This window comes from Phocoena sinus, chromosome 11 (genome assembly GCF_008692025.1).
Source record: "Phocoena sinus isolate mPhoSin1 chromosome 11, mPhoSin1.pri, whole genome shotgun sequence".
NCBI lineage: Eukaryota > Metazoa > Chordata > Mammalia > Artiodactyla > Phocoenidae > Phocoena > Phocoena sinus.
In genome coordinates this window covers 38,247,338-38,264,285 of record NC_045773.1, presented here as the reverse complement: position 1 = coordinate 38,264,285, position 16,948 = coordinate 38,247,338, and the positions used below count along the sequence as shown (strand labels likewise).

The 16,948-nt window shown below is 48.7% G+C and overlaps 2 protein-coding genes across 5 annotated transcripts in view; both read left to right on the top strand.

Annotated features, from left to right (window-relative positions):
* SEMA3F (semaphorin 3F) overlaps positions 1–1,817 on the top strand; it is a 29,324-nt gene extending 27,507 nt beyond the window's left edge. For all 4 annotated transcript variants that reach the window (XM_032650197.1, XM_032650193.1, XM_032650195.1 and 1 more), the window contains one exon: positions 487–1,817. In XM_032650197.1, coding sequence (XP_032506088.1) covers positions 487–897 — 411 coding nt within the window. In that variant the 3' untranslated portion in view covers positions 898–1,817. The remainder of the gene's footprint in view (positions 1–486) is intronic.
* Positions 1,818–10,950: 9,133 nt separating this feature from the next.
* Positions 10,951–15,931, top strand: GNAT1 (G protein subunit alpha transducin 1). The gene is made up of 9 exons (XM_032648740.1): positions 10,951–11,187; positions 12,385–12,427; positions 12,534–12,675; positions 12,779–12,936; positions 13,022–13,150; positions 13,409–13,538; positions 13,832–13,985; positions 14,101–14,292; positions 14,671–15,931. Exons 1-8 carry the CDS (start codon positions 11,082–11,084, stop codon positions 14,289–14,291), a joined length of 1,053 nt encoding a protein of 350 aa, XP_032504631.1. The 5' UTR covers positions 10,951–11,081; the 3' UTR covers position 14,292; positions 14,671–15,931.
* Positions 15,932–16,948: the final 1,017 nt, after the last annotated feature.

The window sequence follows — 16,948 nt, the reverse complement described above, 5'->3', positions numbered from 1 at the left end:
GTTATATGGAAACTCTGTGGGGTGTCCATATTACATGGAAACTACTTGTAGGCATGCCTTTTTATATGAGAATTCCATGTGTGTACTTTATTGGCAGTATACCTCATTCTATGGAAATGTCACGTGGATGAGTTCCAGCATATGGAAATTCTGTGGGGTAGCTTTCCTATTGTGGAAATACCTTCTAGGCAATCCCTTCTACATGGAAATTCTATGAGGGTGCCCCAACATCTCTTTATTCTCATTAAATAGAAATTGTGTGTAGGCTCCAGAATTCTCTTTGTACAGAATCCCCTTATGGTCATTCCTCCTGAAATGGAAGTGTTTATTATTCAGATGTTATATGGAAACTTGTTTTTCTTGGTATATGGAAATTCCACACGGGTGCCCCTGCATGGGGTGGCCCCAGAGGTGGTCTGATTGGGGAGCTGGCCGGGGCAACAGGGTGGTCCTGCAGCCCCTGAGCCCCAGCCCCTGCCCCCACAGATGCGTGCAGACGACCGCTTCCTGCGCACGGAACAGGGCTTGCTGCTTCGCGCCCTGCAGCTTGGTGATCGCGGCCTCTACTCCTGTACAGCCACCGAGAACAACTTCAAGCACGTCATCACACGAGTGCAGCTGCATGTACTGGGCCAGGACGCCGTCTATGCTGCCCTCTTCCCACCCCCAGCTGTGAGCGTCCCACCGCCCCCAGGTGCCGGGCCCCCCACACCCCCTTACCAGGAGCTGGCGCAGCTCCTGGCCCAACCAGAAGTGGGCCTCATCCACCAGTACTGCCAGGGCTACTGGCGCCATGTGCCCCCCAGTCCCAGGGAGGCCCCAGGGGCACCCAGGCCTCCTGAACCCCAGGACCAGAAAAAACCCCGGAACCGCCGCCACCACCCGCCGGACACATGAGGTCTGCTGTCTGAGCCCTGCGATGGGCCGGCCTAGTCCTCGTCCCTTTTAATATAAAAGATAAATATATATATATATATATATAAAATATCTATATTCTATATACACCCTGCCCCTGCAAAGACAGTATTTATTGGTGGGTTGTAAATAGCCTGCCTCAGCGGCAGCATCATCCAAAACTTAGACCCATGCTGGTCAGAGACGGCAGAAAACGGAGCCCACCTAACCAGGCCCGGCCAGTTGGCCGGGCCAGGCCAGGACCACACAGTCCCCAGGCTCAGCTGGGAGTCTATCTGCTCGACAGCCACCGCCAGGATCTACAGGACACAGGGAAGGAGCAAGCTCTACCTGGATGGGGCACGGACTGTACACCTTCGCCCATGTTTGCTGGTGGCATACATGTGGATGCGAGGACTGCTTTGGAGACCGGGGGTGGGAGTAAGGGCTCAGATGCACTCAGAGAAGGGAAGAAGGGGCTGGCACAGGATGCCGGCCCCTGCCTGGGAGAGGGGCACTCAGTCAAGGCCAGCCCTTTCCTGGGTATTTATTCTCTATTTATTGGGGACAGGAGAAGAGGAGCCCTGCCTGGGTGGGGCAGCCCCTCCAGCCCCTCCTTCCTTCCCTGCCTGGCCATTCTACCTCCTCTTTGCTTTCTCCGTGCTGCTGTGATGCAGGGGCTGGGAGAAAAGCAGAGGGGCCAGGCTCAGGCAGCGCTGAGGGGAGAGGGGGTCATGGTGGAGGCCTGGGGCCTGCAGGGGCTCCCCAGGGCTCCCTTCTGCCCACCACTTCAGATGATGGGTGTAAATAGCTCTGGGGGGCAGTTGGGTAGGTGGATGGGGGCTCCTGGCAGCCCTCTGCTGTCCAGGCCACACCTGCCCTTGGGTTCCATCTTGCTAATAAACACTGGCTCTGGGACTGGACTTTGGCTTTCTCCTTGGCAAAGGAGGGAGGACGGGGGTTCAGCCCACACCCAGATTCTGTCCCTCCTGCCCCACCCCCCCACCAATGTGGCTTGACCACCAGTTCCCGCACGGTCTCTTTTGCAAGCCCAGCGTCCATTCACTTACTCAGTTGTTTGATCATTCGTTCACTTGCTTTCTCACCTGGCTTTGTGTCTTGCCAGGAACTCAGGACTCAGAATTGGCAAGACAAATCCACAGCCCTTACAGTTCAGCTGCCCCTGCCCTGGGAATCAACAAAATTCCCATTCTTCTGCATCCTTCCAGCCAGATCTCAGCAGAGGGTCCAGCACAAGCAAATGTCCAGAGGCGGGGAAGACCAGGATATGTGGGGAGCTGCTGGAGAGGAGGAAGTGAGGCTGGGGGCCCCAGGCCAAATTTAACGAGTCAAGCTCTGGCAGGGGAAGCCAATAGCTATGGAGGCACACGGATCCAGTGGGGCTTAGGGCCATACCTGGCAGGCAAGGGGAGCCAGGTGGCGATGGGGAGGCAGTGGAATGGTCCCACTTTAAGTAGACCCAATATGTAGAAAGGTTCTTGTTGGTTTAACAAACCTGGGCTCCTGCACCACCCCAACCCCCTGGGCAGTGTGTAGGGGCTGCAGAGACTCCCAGGGCCCACTTACAGCATGGTGGTGGGGTAGAGGATGAATGGGGCCTAAAGGTTGAAAGTGGCACAAATGAATGATCTGTTGCTCCTGGACAGATCTCCCCTCACCCAACAGGGTAGATGTTGAAGCCACCAGCTCACAGAGCCAGTATCCACTTCCCACACGTTTAGGGACAGCCTTTGTGTGTGTGTGTGTGTGTGTGTGTGTGTGTGTGTGTGTGTGTGTGAATTTTTTTATTGAAGTATAGTTGATTTACAATGTGTTCATTTCTGCTGAAGAGCAAAGTGATTCAGTTATACAAATATATATTCTTTTTTTTTAATATTCATTTCCATTATGGTTTATCACAGAATATTGAATATATTTCCCTGTGCTATACAGTAGGACCTTGTTGTTTATCCATTCTGTATATAATAGTTTGCATCTGCTAACCCCGACCTCTCACTCCATCACTTTGCTGCTCCACTCCCCCTTGGCAACCACAAGTCTGTTCTGTATCTGTGAGTCTGTTTCTGTTTCATGGAAGTTCATTTGTGTCATATTTTAGATTCCACATATAAGTGGAATATGTCTCTTTCTGACTTAGTATTATAATCTCTAGTTCCATCCATGTTGCTGCAAATGGCATCATTTTGTTCCTTTTTATGGCTGAGTAGTATTCCAGTGTATATATGTTCCCCATCTTTATCCATTCATCTGTTGATGGACATTTAGGTTATTTCCATGTCTTGGCTATTGTGAATAGTGCTGCTATGAACATAGGGGTGCATGTATCTTTTTGAATTATAGTTTTGTACGGATATATGCCCAGGAATGGGATTGCTGGATCATATGGCAACTCTATTTTCAGTTTTTTGAGGAACCTCCATACTGTTTTCCATAGTGGCTGCACCAACTTGCATTCCCCCCAACAGTGTAGGAGGGTTCCCTTTTCTCCACACCCTCTCCAGCATTTGTTATTTGAGGACTTATTAATGATGGCCATTCGACCAATGTGAGGTGGCACCTCATTGCAGTTTTGATTTTCATTTCTCTAATAATTAGCAATGTTAAGCGTCTTTTCATGTGCCTGTTGGCCATCGGTATGTCTTAGCTGAAGAAATGTCTATTTAGTTCCTCTGCCCATTTTTCAACTGGATTACTGGTTTTTTGTTGTTGTTGTTGAACTGCATGAGCTGTTTGTATATTTTGGAAGTTAAGCCCTTGCTGGTCTCATCGTTTGCAAATATCTTCTCCCATTCTGTAGGTTGTCTTTTTGTTTTGTTTATGGTTTCCTTTGTTGTGCAAAAGCTTTTATTTTTTAATTTTATTTATTTTTTTATACAGCACATTCTTATTAGTTATCTATTTTATACATATTAGTGTATACATATCAATCCCAATCTCCCAATTCATCCCACCACCCCCCGCCACTTTCCCCCTTGGTGTCCATATGTTTGTTCTCTACATCTTGTCTCTATTTCTGCCCTGCATACCAGTTCATCTGTACCATTTTTCTAGGTTCCACATATATGCGTTAATATACGATATTTTTCTCTTTCTGACTTACTTCACTCTGTATGACAGTCTCTAGATCCATCCATGTCTCTACAAATGACCCAATTTCGTTCATTTTTATGGCTGAGTAATATTCCATTGTATATATGTACCACATCTTCTTTATCCATTCATCTGTCGATGGGCATTTAGGTTGCTTCCATGACCTGGCTATTGTAAATAGTGCTGCAATGAACATTGGGGTGCATGTGTCTTTCTGAATTATGGTTTTCTCTGGGTATATGTCCAGTAGTCGGATTGCTGGATCATATGGTAGTTTTATTTTTAGTTTTTTAAGTAACCTCCATACTGTTCTCCATAGTGGCTGTATCAATTTACATCCCCACCAACAGTGCAAGATGGTTCCCTTTTCTCCACACCCTCTCCAGCATTTGTTGTTTGTAGATTTTCTGATGATACCCATTCTGACTGGTGTGAAGTGATACCTCGTTGTAGTTTTGATTTGCATTTCCCTAATAATTAGTGATGTTGAGCAGCTTTTCATGTGCTTCTTGGCCATCTGTATGTCTTCTTTGGAGAAATGTCTATTTAGGTCTTGTGCCCATTTTTTGATTGGTTTGTTTGTTTTTTTAATATTGAGCTGCATGAGCTGTTTATATATTTTGAAGATTAATCCTTTGTCCGTGATTCATTTGCAAATATGTTCTCCCATTCTGAGGGTTGTCTTTTCATCTTGTTTGTAGTTTCCTTTGCTGTGCAAGAGCTTTTAGGTTTCATTAGGTCCCATTTGTTTATTTTTGTTTGTATTTCCATTACTCTAGGAGGTGGATCAAAAAAAGATCTTGCTGTGATTTATGTCAAAGAGAGTTCTTCCTATGTTTTCCTCTAAGAGTTTTATAGTGTCTGGTCTTACATTTAGGTCTCTAATCCATTTTGAGTTTATTTTTGTGTAGGGTGTTAGGGAGTGTTCTAATTTCATTCTTTTACATGTAGCTGTCCAGTTTTCCCAGCACCGCTTATTGAAGGGACTGTCTTTTCTCCATTGTATATCCTTGCCTCCTTTGTCATAGATTAGTTGACCATAGGTGCGTGGGTTTATTTCTGGGCTTTCTATCCTGTTCCATTGATCTATACTTCTGTTTTTGTGCCAGTACCATATTGTCTTGATTACTGTAGCTTTGTAGTATAGTCTGAAGTCAGGGAGTCTGATTCCTCCAGCTCTGTTTTTTTCCCTCAAGACTGCTTTGGCTATTCGGGGTCTTTTGTGTCTCCATACAAATTTTAAGATTTTTTTGTTCTAGTTCTGTAAAGAATGCCACTGGTAATTTGATAGGGATTGCATTGAATCTGTAGATTGCTTTGGGTAGTATAGTCATTTTCACAATATTGATTCTTCCAATCCAAGAACATGGTATATCTCCCCATCTGTTTGTGTCATCTTTGATTTCTTTCATCAGTGTCTTATAGTTTTCTGAGTACAGGTCTTTTACCTCCTTAGGTAGGTTTATTCCTAGGTATTTTATCCTTTTTGTTGCAATGGTGAATATGATTGTTTCCTTAATTTCTTTCAGATTTTCATCATTAGTGTATAGGAATGCAAGAGTATAGTGTATAGGAATGCATTAATTTTGTATCCTGCAACTTTACCAAATTCATTGATTAGCTCTAGTAGTTTTCTGGTGACATCTTTAGGATTCTCTATGTATAGTATCATGTCACCTGCAAACAGTGACAGTTTTACTTCTTCTTTTCCAATTTGTATTCCTTTTGTTTCTTTTTCTTCTCTGATTGCCATGGCTAGGACTTCCAAAGCTATGTTGAATAATAGTGGTGAGAGTCGATATCCTTGTCTTGTTCCTGATCTTAGAGGAAATGCTTTCAGTTTTTCACCATTGAGAATGATGTTTGCTGTGGGTTTGTCGTATATGGCCTTTATTATGTTGAGGTAGGTTCCCTCTATGCCCACTTTCTGGAGAGTTTTTATCATAAATTGGTGTTGAATTTTGTCAAAAGGTTTTTCTGCATCTATTGAGATGATCATATGGTTTTTCTCCTTCAGTTTGTTAATATGGTGTATCACATTGATTGATTTGTGTATATTGAAGAGTCCTTGCATCCCTGGGATAAATTCCACTTGATCATGGTGTATGATCCTTTTAATGTGTGGCTGGATTCTGTTTGGTAGTATTTTGTTGAGGAGTTTTGCATCTATATTCATCAGTGATATTGGTCTGTAATTTTGTTTTTTTGTAGTATCTTTGTCTGGTAGTACCTTTGTCTGGTTTTGGTATCAGGGTGATGGTGGCCTCATAGAATGAGTTTGGGAGTGTTCCTTCCTCTGCAATTTTTTGGAAGAGTTTGAGAAGGATGGGTGTTAGCTCTTCTCTAAATGTTTCATAGGATTCACCTGTGAAGCCATCTGGTCCTGGACTTTTGTTTGCTGGAAGATTTTTAATCACAGTTTCAATTTCATTACTTGTGACTGGTCTGTTCATATTTTCTATTTCTTCCTGGTTCAGTCTTGGAAGGTTATACCTTTCTAAGAATTCGTCCATTTCTTCCAGGTTGTTCATTTTATTGGCATAGAGTTGCTTGTAGTAGTCTCTTAGGATGCTTTGTATTTCTGCGGTGTCTGTTGTAACTTCTCCTTTTTCATTCCTAATTTTATTGATTTGAGTCCTCTCCCTCTTTTTCTTGATGAGTCTGGCTAAAGGTTTATCAATTTTGTTTATCTTCTCAAAGAACCAGCTTTTAGTTTTATTGATCTTTGCTATCGTTTTCTTTTTTTAAAAAAATTATTTACTTTTGGCTACGTTGGGTCTTTGTTGCTGTGCGTGGGCTTTCTCTAGCTGTGGTGAGCAGTGTCCACTCTTTTTTTGTTGTGGTGTGTGGGCTTCTCATTGCGGTGGCCTCTCTTTGTTGCAGAACACGGGCTCCAGGCGTGTGGGCTTCAGCACTTGCGGCATGCGGGCTCAGCATTTGTGGCTCAGGGGCTCCAGAGCACAGGCTCAGCAGCTGTGGCGCATGGGCCCAGTTGCTCCGCAGCATGTGAGATCATCCCAGTCCAGGGCTCGAACCCATGTCCCCTGCGTTGGCAGGCGGATTCTTAACCACTGCGCCACCAGGGAAGTCCCTCTTTGTTTCTATTTCATTTATTTCTGCTCTGATCTTTATGATTTCTTTCCTTCTACTAACTTTGGGTTTTGTTTGTTCTTCTTTCTCTAGTTCCTTTAGGTGTAAGGTTAGATTGTTTATTTGAGATTTTTCTTGTTTCTTGAGGTAGGCTTGTATTGCTATAAACTTCCCCTTAGAACTGCTTTTTCTGCATCCCATAGGTTTTGGATCGTCATGTTTTCATTGTCATTTGTCTTAGGTATCTTTTGATTTCCTCTTTGATTTCTTCAGTGATCTCTTGGTTATTTAGTAACCTATTGTTTAGCCTCCATGTGTTTGTGTTTTTTATGTTTTTTTTTCCCTGTAGTTGATTTCTAATCTCATAGCATTGTGGCTGGAAAAGATGCTTGATATGATTTCAGTTTTCTTAAATTTACTGAGGCTTGATTTGTGGCCCAAGATATGGTCTATCCTGGAGAATGTTCTGTGTGCACTTGAGAAGAAAGTGTAATCTGCTGTTTTGGGATGGAATGTTCTATGAATATCAATTAAATCTATCTGGTCTATTGTGTCATTTAAAGCTTGTGGTTCCTTATTAATTTTTTGTCTGGATGATCTGTCCATTGGTGTAAGTGAGGTGTTAAAGCCCCCCACTATTATTGTGTTACTGTCGATTTCCTCTTTTATAGCTGTTAGCAGTTGCCTTATGTATTGAGGTGCTCCTATGTTGGGTGCATATATATTTATAATTGTTATATTTTCTTGGATTGATCCCTTGATCATTATGTAGTGTCCTTCCTTGTCTCTTGTAACATTCTTTATTTTAAAGTCTCTTTTGTCTGATACGAGTATTGCTACTCCAGCTTTCTTTTGATTTCCATTTGCATGGAATATCTTTTTCCATCCCCTCACTTTCAGTCTGTGTGTGTCCCTAGGTGTGAAGTGGGTCTCTTGTAGACAGCATATATATGGGTCTTGTTTTTGTGTCCATTCAGTGAGCCTATGTCTCTTGGTTGGAGCATTTAATCCATTCACGTTTAAGGTAATTATTGATATGTATGTTCCTATTACCATTTTCTTACTTGTTATGGGTTTGTTTTTGTAGGTCCTTTTCTTCTCTTGTGTTTCCCACTTAGAGAAGTTCCTTTAGCATTTGTTGTAGAACTGGTTTGGTGGTGCTGAATTCTCTTAGCTTTTGCTTGTCTGTAAATCTTTTTTTTTTGTCTATAAATCTTTTGATTTCTCTGTCGAATCTGAATGAGATCCTTGCCAAGTAGAATAATCTTGGTTGTAGTTTCTTCCCTTTCATCACTTTAAATATATTGTGCCACTCCCTCCCGGCTTGTAGTTTCTGCTGAGAAATCAGCTGTTAACCTTATGGGAGTTCCCTTGTATGTTATTTGTTGTTTTTCCCTTGCTGCTTTCAATAATTTTTCTTTGTCTTTAATTTTTATCAGTTTGATTACTATGTGTTTCACCGTGTTTCTCCTTGGGTTTATCCTGCCTGGGACTCTCTGCACTTCCTGGACTTGGGTGGCTCTTTCCTTTCCCATGTTAGGGAAGTTTTCGATTATAATCTCTTCAAATATTTTCTTGGGTCCTTTCTCTCTCTCTTCTCCTTCTGGGACCCCTGTAATGCGAATGTTGTTGCATTTAATGTTGTCCCAGAGGTCTCTTAGGCTGTCTTTGTTTCTTTTCATTCTTTTTTCTTTATTCTGTTCCACAGCAGTGAATTCCACCATTCTGTCTTCCAGGTCACTTATCCGTTCTTCTGCCTCAGTTATTCTGCTATTGATTCCTTCCAGTGTATTTTTCATTTCAGTTATTGTATTGTTCATCTCTGTTTGTTTGTTCTTTAATTCTTCTAGGTGTTTGTTCTTTAATTCTTCTAGGTCTTTGTTAAACATTTCTTGCATCTTCTCGATCTTTGCCTCCATTCTTTTTTCGAGGTCCTGGATCATCTTCACTATCATTATTCTGAATTCTTTTTCTGGAAGGTTGCCTATCTCCACTTCATTTAGTTGTTTTTCTGGGGTTTTATCTTGTTCCTTCATCTGGTACAAAGTCCTCTGCCTTTTCATTTTGTCTATCTTTCTGTGAATGTGGTTTTCCTTCCACAGGCTGCAGAATTGTAGTTCTTCTTCTGCTCTGCAAAAGCTTTTAAGTTTGATTAGGTCACCTTTGTTCATTTTTCCTTTTATTTCTATTCCTTTGGGAGACTGACCTGAGAAGATATTGGTACAATTTATGTCAGAATGTTTTGCCTATGTTCTCTTCTAGGAGTTTTATGGTGTTATGTTTAAGTCTTTAAGCCATTTTGAGTTTATTTTTGTGTATAGTGTAAGGGTGTGTTCTAACTTCATTGATTTACATGCACCTGTCCAGCTTTCCCAACACTAGGGACAGTCTTCAATGCTCAGTATCTGGGGCTCTGGCACCCCGGGTCCGCAAGAGTTGAGTCCTAAGACAGCCAGGTTTCCGGGAAGTTCAGCCAGGAGGGGGCCTTGAGAGCCCAGGATTTGGGTCTTCTGATGGGAGGTGGTAAATCTCCAGAGGCTGGAACTCAACATTACATGCTCCGTTGAACCACTTCCGCTCAGCAGCATATCCTGTCCCATCTAAACCCCCACAGAGACCTCTGACCCCTAAACTGAGGCAGGCGTGCCCTGGAGATACCCCTAGGCAGGTCCCAGATTACCGACAGGGGACAGAAGAAGAGTGAGGCTCATCTGCTCCTCCCCTGGGAACACCAGACCTGCTTCAGGACTCAGTTTTCCCATCTGATAACAGGCCTGCAAAACATTCCCTGGAAGAGCCTGGCCACCTCCGCAGGTCAGAGTGTTGCACCATGGGTACACGTAGACACAGGTATGTGCAAGTGTGCACACATACAGGCAGACACATGCATAAATGTACATGTACACAGGCAAGTGCACACACATGCACATATACATGCACTTATACATTCATGCGCACACACGCACACACGAACCCAGTTTAGCACAATAAAGTACACATACAAACACATCTGCACATGAAGAGAAATGCACAAAAGCACGTCCATGCACATGCACACGGTACACAGGCAAACAGACACACACATGCATTCACAAAGGCATAAAAATGCATACATAAACACACAAGTATACATAGACAAACGTGTCATGTCATTGCCTTGCTTGGTGCCAGTAAAGTATACATGCACACACCCAGTACACGTAGCAGACCTGCACACCCACCCAAGTCCATTGGAATCATGGAGGCATGTAGAGGCCTTGACCAGGTCAGATCCAGACCTTGGTACAGGGCAAATGCAATGTCCACCTTTCCCTCTTGACTCCCTGCTGAGCATGGAGCCCTGGTTCAGAGTCACGAGCCCTTCTCAGCTACGTCCTGCTGTGCGACCCTCTGAGCCTCCACTTCCTCATCAGTAAAATGATGTGGGTACCCATCCGCCAGGGCTGGTGTGAGCTAGGTAAGGAGCAATGCTAAGCCCAGTGCTGGGCAGGGGTCAGGTGCTCCTTGCATGCGTCTCCCTCTGCTCTCTGCTGCCAGGCCTACCCCCCAATGCCCCCACCCTGGAACTTGAGGCCCTCTCCTCCCCTTTCTGAGCCTGGATCCTATGGAACATGTCTCCCTGCTCTGGAGCAGGGCTGGACTACCTCCAGGGTCTCTCTCAGAGGGTTTGGGGAGCAGCGTACAGGGGGTGCAGAGTCAGCAGTTGAGGGATTGGGGCCATGCCAGCCTGATTAGGGCGGCTGGGGGCTGAGCTGGATTCACCTGTCCTTGTCTCTGATTGGCTCTTGGGTACCAACAACCCCCCAAATCCTACTAAGCAGCCCCAACAGGGCCTTCACAGGTCTGTGGACAGCCAGTTGATTGCCAGTTCTGAGGTCAGAAGGGTGTCTGGGGAGGCCAGAGGCTGGCCTGAGCCTGGCTCTGGGGATCCCCTGCATCCAGAAGAGCCAACTGACCACCCTGTTCCTTCACCTCCTGCCGGGACCATGGGGGCTGGGGCCAGCGCTGAGGAGAAGCACTCAAGGGAGCTGGAAAAGAAGCTGAAAGAAGATGCCGAGAAGGATGCTCGAACCGTGAAACTGCTGCTTCTGGGTAAGGGTGTGGGCTGCGGCGAGGCCACTGCTACTAGTCAGAGGCCCAGGGGCAGGCAGGTAGCCCTTCTGTGAAGTAGGTGTGACTTGGGAAACAGAATGAGCCTGAAACCTGGCAGGAAACAGAGTGGGAGCCCTGGCCAAGCCTTGACGAGTGATGCCTTGGCTCCCTAAGGCTGGGTATCCCACAGAACCCCTCTTCAGAGGGCCCAGCCTCAGGCAACCTCCCCTCCCAAGAAGGGTGTACCAATCTCACTTTTGTAGAGATGTGTGTACGAGGCCTAGTTTTGCCCTGGCTGTGCTCCCTCAAACACCAGCCTTTGGCTTGATGGGCCTGCTGGGCAGGGCTCGGAAACCAGGGGCCTCCTTGGGAGCCCCACAACAAGGCTGCTCCCTTGGGAAGGAGAAGGTCACAGTCCTCCTGAGAGTGGGCAGCCTCTAGGACCACCCAGATCCACAGACAATGACCCTCAGTTTCCAGAGCTTTATTGTTGACAGACCTGCAGAACAGTTAAAGAGGGTAGGGGGTACTAAGGCCCAGCCAGGAATAGGTAAAGCCATGTCCTTGGTCCCATGGGTAGTGAAGGGAGATGGGGCTGATCTGGTACCCCAAGGCCACTTCCTCCCCGCAAGGGAAGAAGGAGCTGCTTTGAGAGGGCAGTGCAGGCTCTACCCAGGCTCTCCAGGGTCCAGCCAGACAGCTGGATGTGGGCAGAAGGACCAAGCCAGAGTACCCCAGGGAAGAGAGAGAGGCTAAGCCAGAAATCCCATTAACTGTGCCCAACACCCGCATGAGAACAGGCTCAGAGGGGCTGTTAGCTCTGTCCTCTCCCCCAGCAAAAGGTGCTAATTCCCTCTGAGCCTCTTGGATACACTTCCTCCCACCACAGGTTAAAAGCAGGGGTTGACCTGGCTCAAATAATCCCATGCATGCAGTACCAGAATATTCCACAAGGCGGAGCTCCAGGTTTCTTTATTTTTGTCCTCAGAATAATAAAACTGAAAATACCAGGGTCTTGAAGGCTCCTCAGCACAGTCGAGGTTTTCGATTCCCCTGGTCAGCCCCCTTCTGTCACTCCGGACGTTTACGTTTTGCCGCCAGGGCATCATGACCTGACTTTGGGGGTTGGGGGCAAAACAGGTGTGATAGAGGCGGCAGTGCGGTCAGCGCGTCTCTGAGGTAGGGTTTCCATTCCAGGTGCCGGTGAGTCCGGGAAGAGTACCATTGTCAAGCAGATGAAGTGAGTGCCCCTGCCCTACCCGAGGCCCCTGGGGGTGGGCACACGCACGAGGTCTGTCCTTCCCCACCTACCCAAGAGGCGCTGACCCGGCTCCCCACGGCTGCAGGATCATCCACCAGGATGGGTACTCGCTGGAAGAGTGCCTCGAGTTCATTGCCATCATATATGGCAACACGCTACAGTCCATCTTGGCCATCGTGCGCGCCATGACCACGCTCAATATCCAGTATGGAGACTCTGCGCGCCAGGTGTGCCAAGAGACTAGCTGAACAGGGCTTCTGGAGACTCGAGGTGCGAGGCTGGGCCCAAGTCCATGGTCACCACCAACCACTCCCCTGCCCCCCCCCCCAGGACGATGCCAGGAAGCTGATGCACATGGCGGACACCATCGAGGAGGGCACGATGCCTAAGGAGATGTCAGACATCATCCAGCGGCTGTGGAAGGACTCGGGTATCCAGGCCTGTTTCGATCGCGCCTCAGAATACCAGCTCAACGACTCTGCTGGCTAGTGAGAGCACAGGCGGGGCGCGGGGCGGGCGGGGCCCTGCCACGCCCCTCCACCCAACCCTACCCACACCCCGGATCTCCCGCAGCTACCTCTCGGACCTAGAGCGCCTGGTAACCCCGGGCTACGTGCCCACTGAACAGGACGTGCTGCGCTCGCGTGTCAAGACCACTGGTATCATTGAGACGCAGTTCTCCTTCAAGGACCTCAACTTCCGGTACGACCCCGCGCCCTAGCTCTCGCTCTCTGGGGGCCTGCCCTTAAGTTCACTGCCTGAGGCCCTGTCTGATCCCAGAGGCCCCATCCCTACGAGAGACCCTGCCCCTTCTCGGACAACCCGCCCGCAGAAATGCCCGGCCCCTCCGGATGCCACTCCCATCTGGGTACCTCCCAGCCAGCATTAGGAAACCAGGAGATGCCTGTGGGCACGTCCAGGGGACTCGATGCGCCGGCTCAGGTTCCCACGGCCCCGCAGGATGTTCGATGTGGGCGGGCAGCGCTCAGAACGCAAGAAGTGGATCCACTGCTTCGAGGGTGTGACCTGCATCATCTTCATCGCGGCTCTCAGCGCCTACGACATGGTGCTTGTGGAGGACGACGAAGTGGTGAGTGCTCCAGCAGGGCCTGAGCGTTTGAGCCAGGAGGAGGAGAGCGGAAAGCAGAGACAGCGCTGCGGGCGCGGGGAGCATCTGAGAGAGGACATTCGACCCAGAGCCGTCTGAAGGAGGAGATGAGGCAGCCTGCTGCCCTGCTTAGGGGGGCGAACGGGGAGACGGTCTTGGAGCTGTCTGGGCAGGGCGGCCCCGGAGCCCAGAGAGCAGGGGTCTGCCCGCTGGCCGCAGCCAGGTGGGGGCGGCGGCCGCAGTCCCCGGTGCCCGACAGCCTCTGCCCTCCTCAGAACCGCATGCACGAGAGCCTGCACCTATTCAACAGTATCTGCAACCACCGCTACTTCGCCACCACGTCCATCGTGCTCTTCCTCAACAAGAAGGACGTCTTCTCGGAGAAGATAAAAAAGGCGCACCTCAGCATTTGCTTTCCGGACTACAATGGTGAGAACCTCGGCCCGCCGCCAGGCGGCGTCGCAAACCCACGATCTCGGCCTGCGCTCCTCCCGCCGCGGGGAGGATTTGCTACCGGGAGTGAGAGCTCCCCCTTCCTCGCCAGGGCCCAACACATATGAGGACGCGGGCAATTACATCAAGGTGCAATTCCTCGAGCTCAACATGAGACGCGACGTGAAGGAGATCTATTCCCACATGACGTGCGCCACCGACACACAGAACGTCAAGTTTGTCTTCGACGCTGTCACCGACATTATCATCAAGGAGAACCTCAAAGACTGCGGCCTCTTCTGAGGTGGCTCCTCGCGCGCAGGCCGGGATGCTCCCATGTCGTGCCTCTTGGTCTCAATACCCCAAGCCCCATCCCCTGCTCCCCATCCCACCTCTCGACTGCAGGCCCCTCCCCAGCTCTCCAGATCCACTCCACTGCCTGCCCTCTGGCTCCCAACTTCCAGACACTATTGCTTCCAGGCCCCACCCTGACTCCTCAGGCTCCACCCCATGGCCACAGGCCCCTCCCCTGGCTCACAAGCCCCACCCACTCAAGCTCTTTTGACCCCGCCCCAACCCCCAGGTGTCACTGCTTCCAAGCCCACCTCCACCTGTCTCTCAGTCTAAACCCAACTTTTTGGGCGCTTAGGAATGTTGACTCTGTTCCTTTTTCTCTTCACAGGTGCCTGGACTCATGCATTCCTGAGACCCCGTAGCCCTTGCCGCCTTGTAGCCCCAATCCGCATGACCCCTACCAGCCCCCCAGGACTCCTGGGCCCCAGCCTGTGGCCTCACCAGCCACAGATTCAAAACCCTAAGCCCTGTTAACCTTGAGGGACTTACCCTCCCCCATGGCTCCCAGGATTCCCTGGTCTCCCAGAGTCCGGTGCCCCCAGCCACCCCAGCACTGCCCTTCACGGCCTGGCTGCACTGGCCTCCAGGACCCACCACAGCCAGCCCCAGCTAGGAGCAAGCAGTACTTGGGGCAGCTACAGCTCACGGTGACTCAGCAGTACCCCACTGACCAATCTCCTGCTGCTCTCCTGCCCCAGGAGGCCCGTGATTCACCTGGTGGGTCTGGGTTCAGCAAACAGCCCTCCCTCCCAGAGTTTCATGAAGGGCAGGGGGGCAGGAAGGGAACCCTCCTCCAGGCAGGCCTGCTGCTTACCATCAGCCCATTCTAGCCTTACCACCTCCATGTGACAAGTCTGACACCCATCTGCCCAGTGGCCAGTGACTGCCCCACCCGGCAGCTTTAGGGGTCCAAAGTCCAAGCCAGCTCTGGCCTGTGAAACTCATACATAGACGAATTAGTGAGTGGGGGCAAGCCTGGGAGCTCCTGCTGCCAGGAAGAGACTCAAGCTGGACCCTTCCTCACATATCCTAACCCCTTCCCCCACAGGCTCTGCCCCCTCCATGCTTGGACACTGTATTCATGTCCTACTTACTTACACACCCACAGTACTCCAGGCCAGTCTGTTGAGGGAGGGTGCTGTTGACACCAGCTGTGGCCAATGGCTGAACTGTCCTAAGGGGTGGCTGGGAGCAGAGTCCGGCTCCCATCGATCAGCCCCAGGCAGGGGATTTGGGACAGGAAGGAGGCCCAGATTGTGCCCAGAGGGGTCTGCCTCAGGTAGGGTCATAAGCAAACCCAGGTGACCCTCTTGTCCCTGCCAGCAGCTTCTCTCATCCTTCCCATTCAGGGCCCATTCCCTGGTGGGAAAAGCTGAGATCCATGCCTGAACCATCAGTGACAAAGGCATCCGTGTCCCCACACCCCTGCTCCCTACTTCCTCATCAAGCACCAAGTCCTCGCTGATGCCCGTGGGATGGGGCCTGTGCTGTAGTCGAGGGCAAGGAGCATCCGTCTAACAAGGCCAGGGCATAATTTGCACTCCCTTCAGCTAGATACACAGACTCAGCAATAAATCTTTGCATCAGGCCCCAGCTGTCCTTTCTTGGGGGGAGGGGGAGAGTGTTAATGATCATGAGTCATGCAAATTTATTAAGTGCCCAGTGCTGGGCTGGACATGAGTGGGAAGGTGGTCCCTTCCAGGGAGAAGCACCTGAACTAACATGGCAGGGGACACTCTTGGGGGCATGGGATCAATTTGGGGTCTTGAGAGGGGTTGAGAGGGGGAAAGGAGCCATGGGAAATGTTCACAAGGACGATGTTGGATCAAGAGGGGGTTGTGAGGTGGAAGCTCATTCTGGCAGGGACTGTAGTGTGTATAAGGCCCAGGAACATGGGCTGGTGGACCACAGGAGTTCAGTGGAACAGGAGCAGGGAAGGGAGACGGGGTGGGGAGACTGGGCAGGTGCCAAACGCCAGCCTAAGGGCCTGTGCTTCCTCCAGAAGATGATGGGTCCAGGAAGCCCTTGAAGCTAGAACATAATTGCAGGGCTGGGATTAGGGTGAGGCAAATGAGGCACTCACCTTAGGTATTAAGATTTAAGGTGATGCCAAAAAAATCAGTAATCAAGATAAATATTAATGCAATACTTTCAAAAATCAAAATTACTGCCAAAAAATCCATAATGAACAGAATATCAAAATTTTAAATAAAGACAAGATCCAAGAGAGCCCTGCAGAGCCATATTGGACCCTGAAGCAAAAGGAAAAGTGTCCACTCCTATATATGTTTTTATGTATTTTTAAAGGTTAATTTTTTTTTACAGAACATTAAAGTAGTTGAAAAAACATCGAACAAGTTGTAAGTAGGTATATTGAAACCCACAATATTACTTTAAGATTAAATATTTTATTTATACCTAAAACAGAATTTATACTTTTATTTTCTTGGCTTTAATGGAAATAAAATCATCAATGATATTTTCCAAATCTGTTTCTGGAAAAAATAATCATTAAAATTTTTCATAAAAACATGTATATAGGGGCACATATTTTTCCTGGGGGCTGGGCATGGGGGAGGAGAGGAGTGGGGCTGGGAGGGTCCATG

Coding starts and splice junctions, on each gene's coding strand:
- GNAT1 (XM_032648740.1), top strand. CDS start 11,082: ATGGGGGCTGGGGCCAGCGCTGAGGAGAAGCACTCAAGGGAGCTGGAA. Junction 13,151..13,408: donor TTCAAGGACCTCAACTTCCG/GTACGACCCCGC, acceptor ACGGCCCCGCAG/GATGTTCGATGTGGGCGGGC. Junction 13,986..14,100: donor TTGCTTTCCGGACTACAATG/GTGAGAACCTCG, acceptor CTTCCTCGCCAG/GGCCCAACACATATGAGGAC.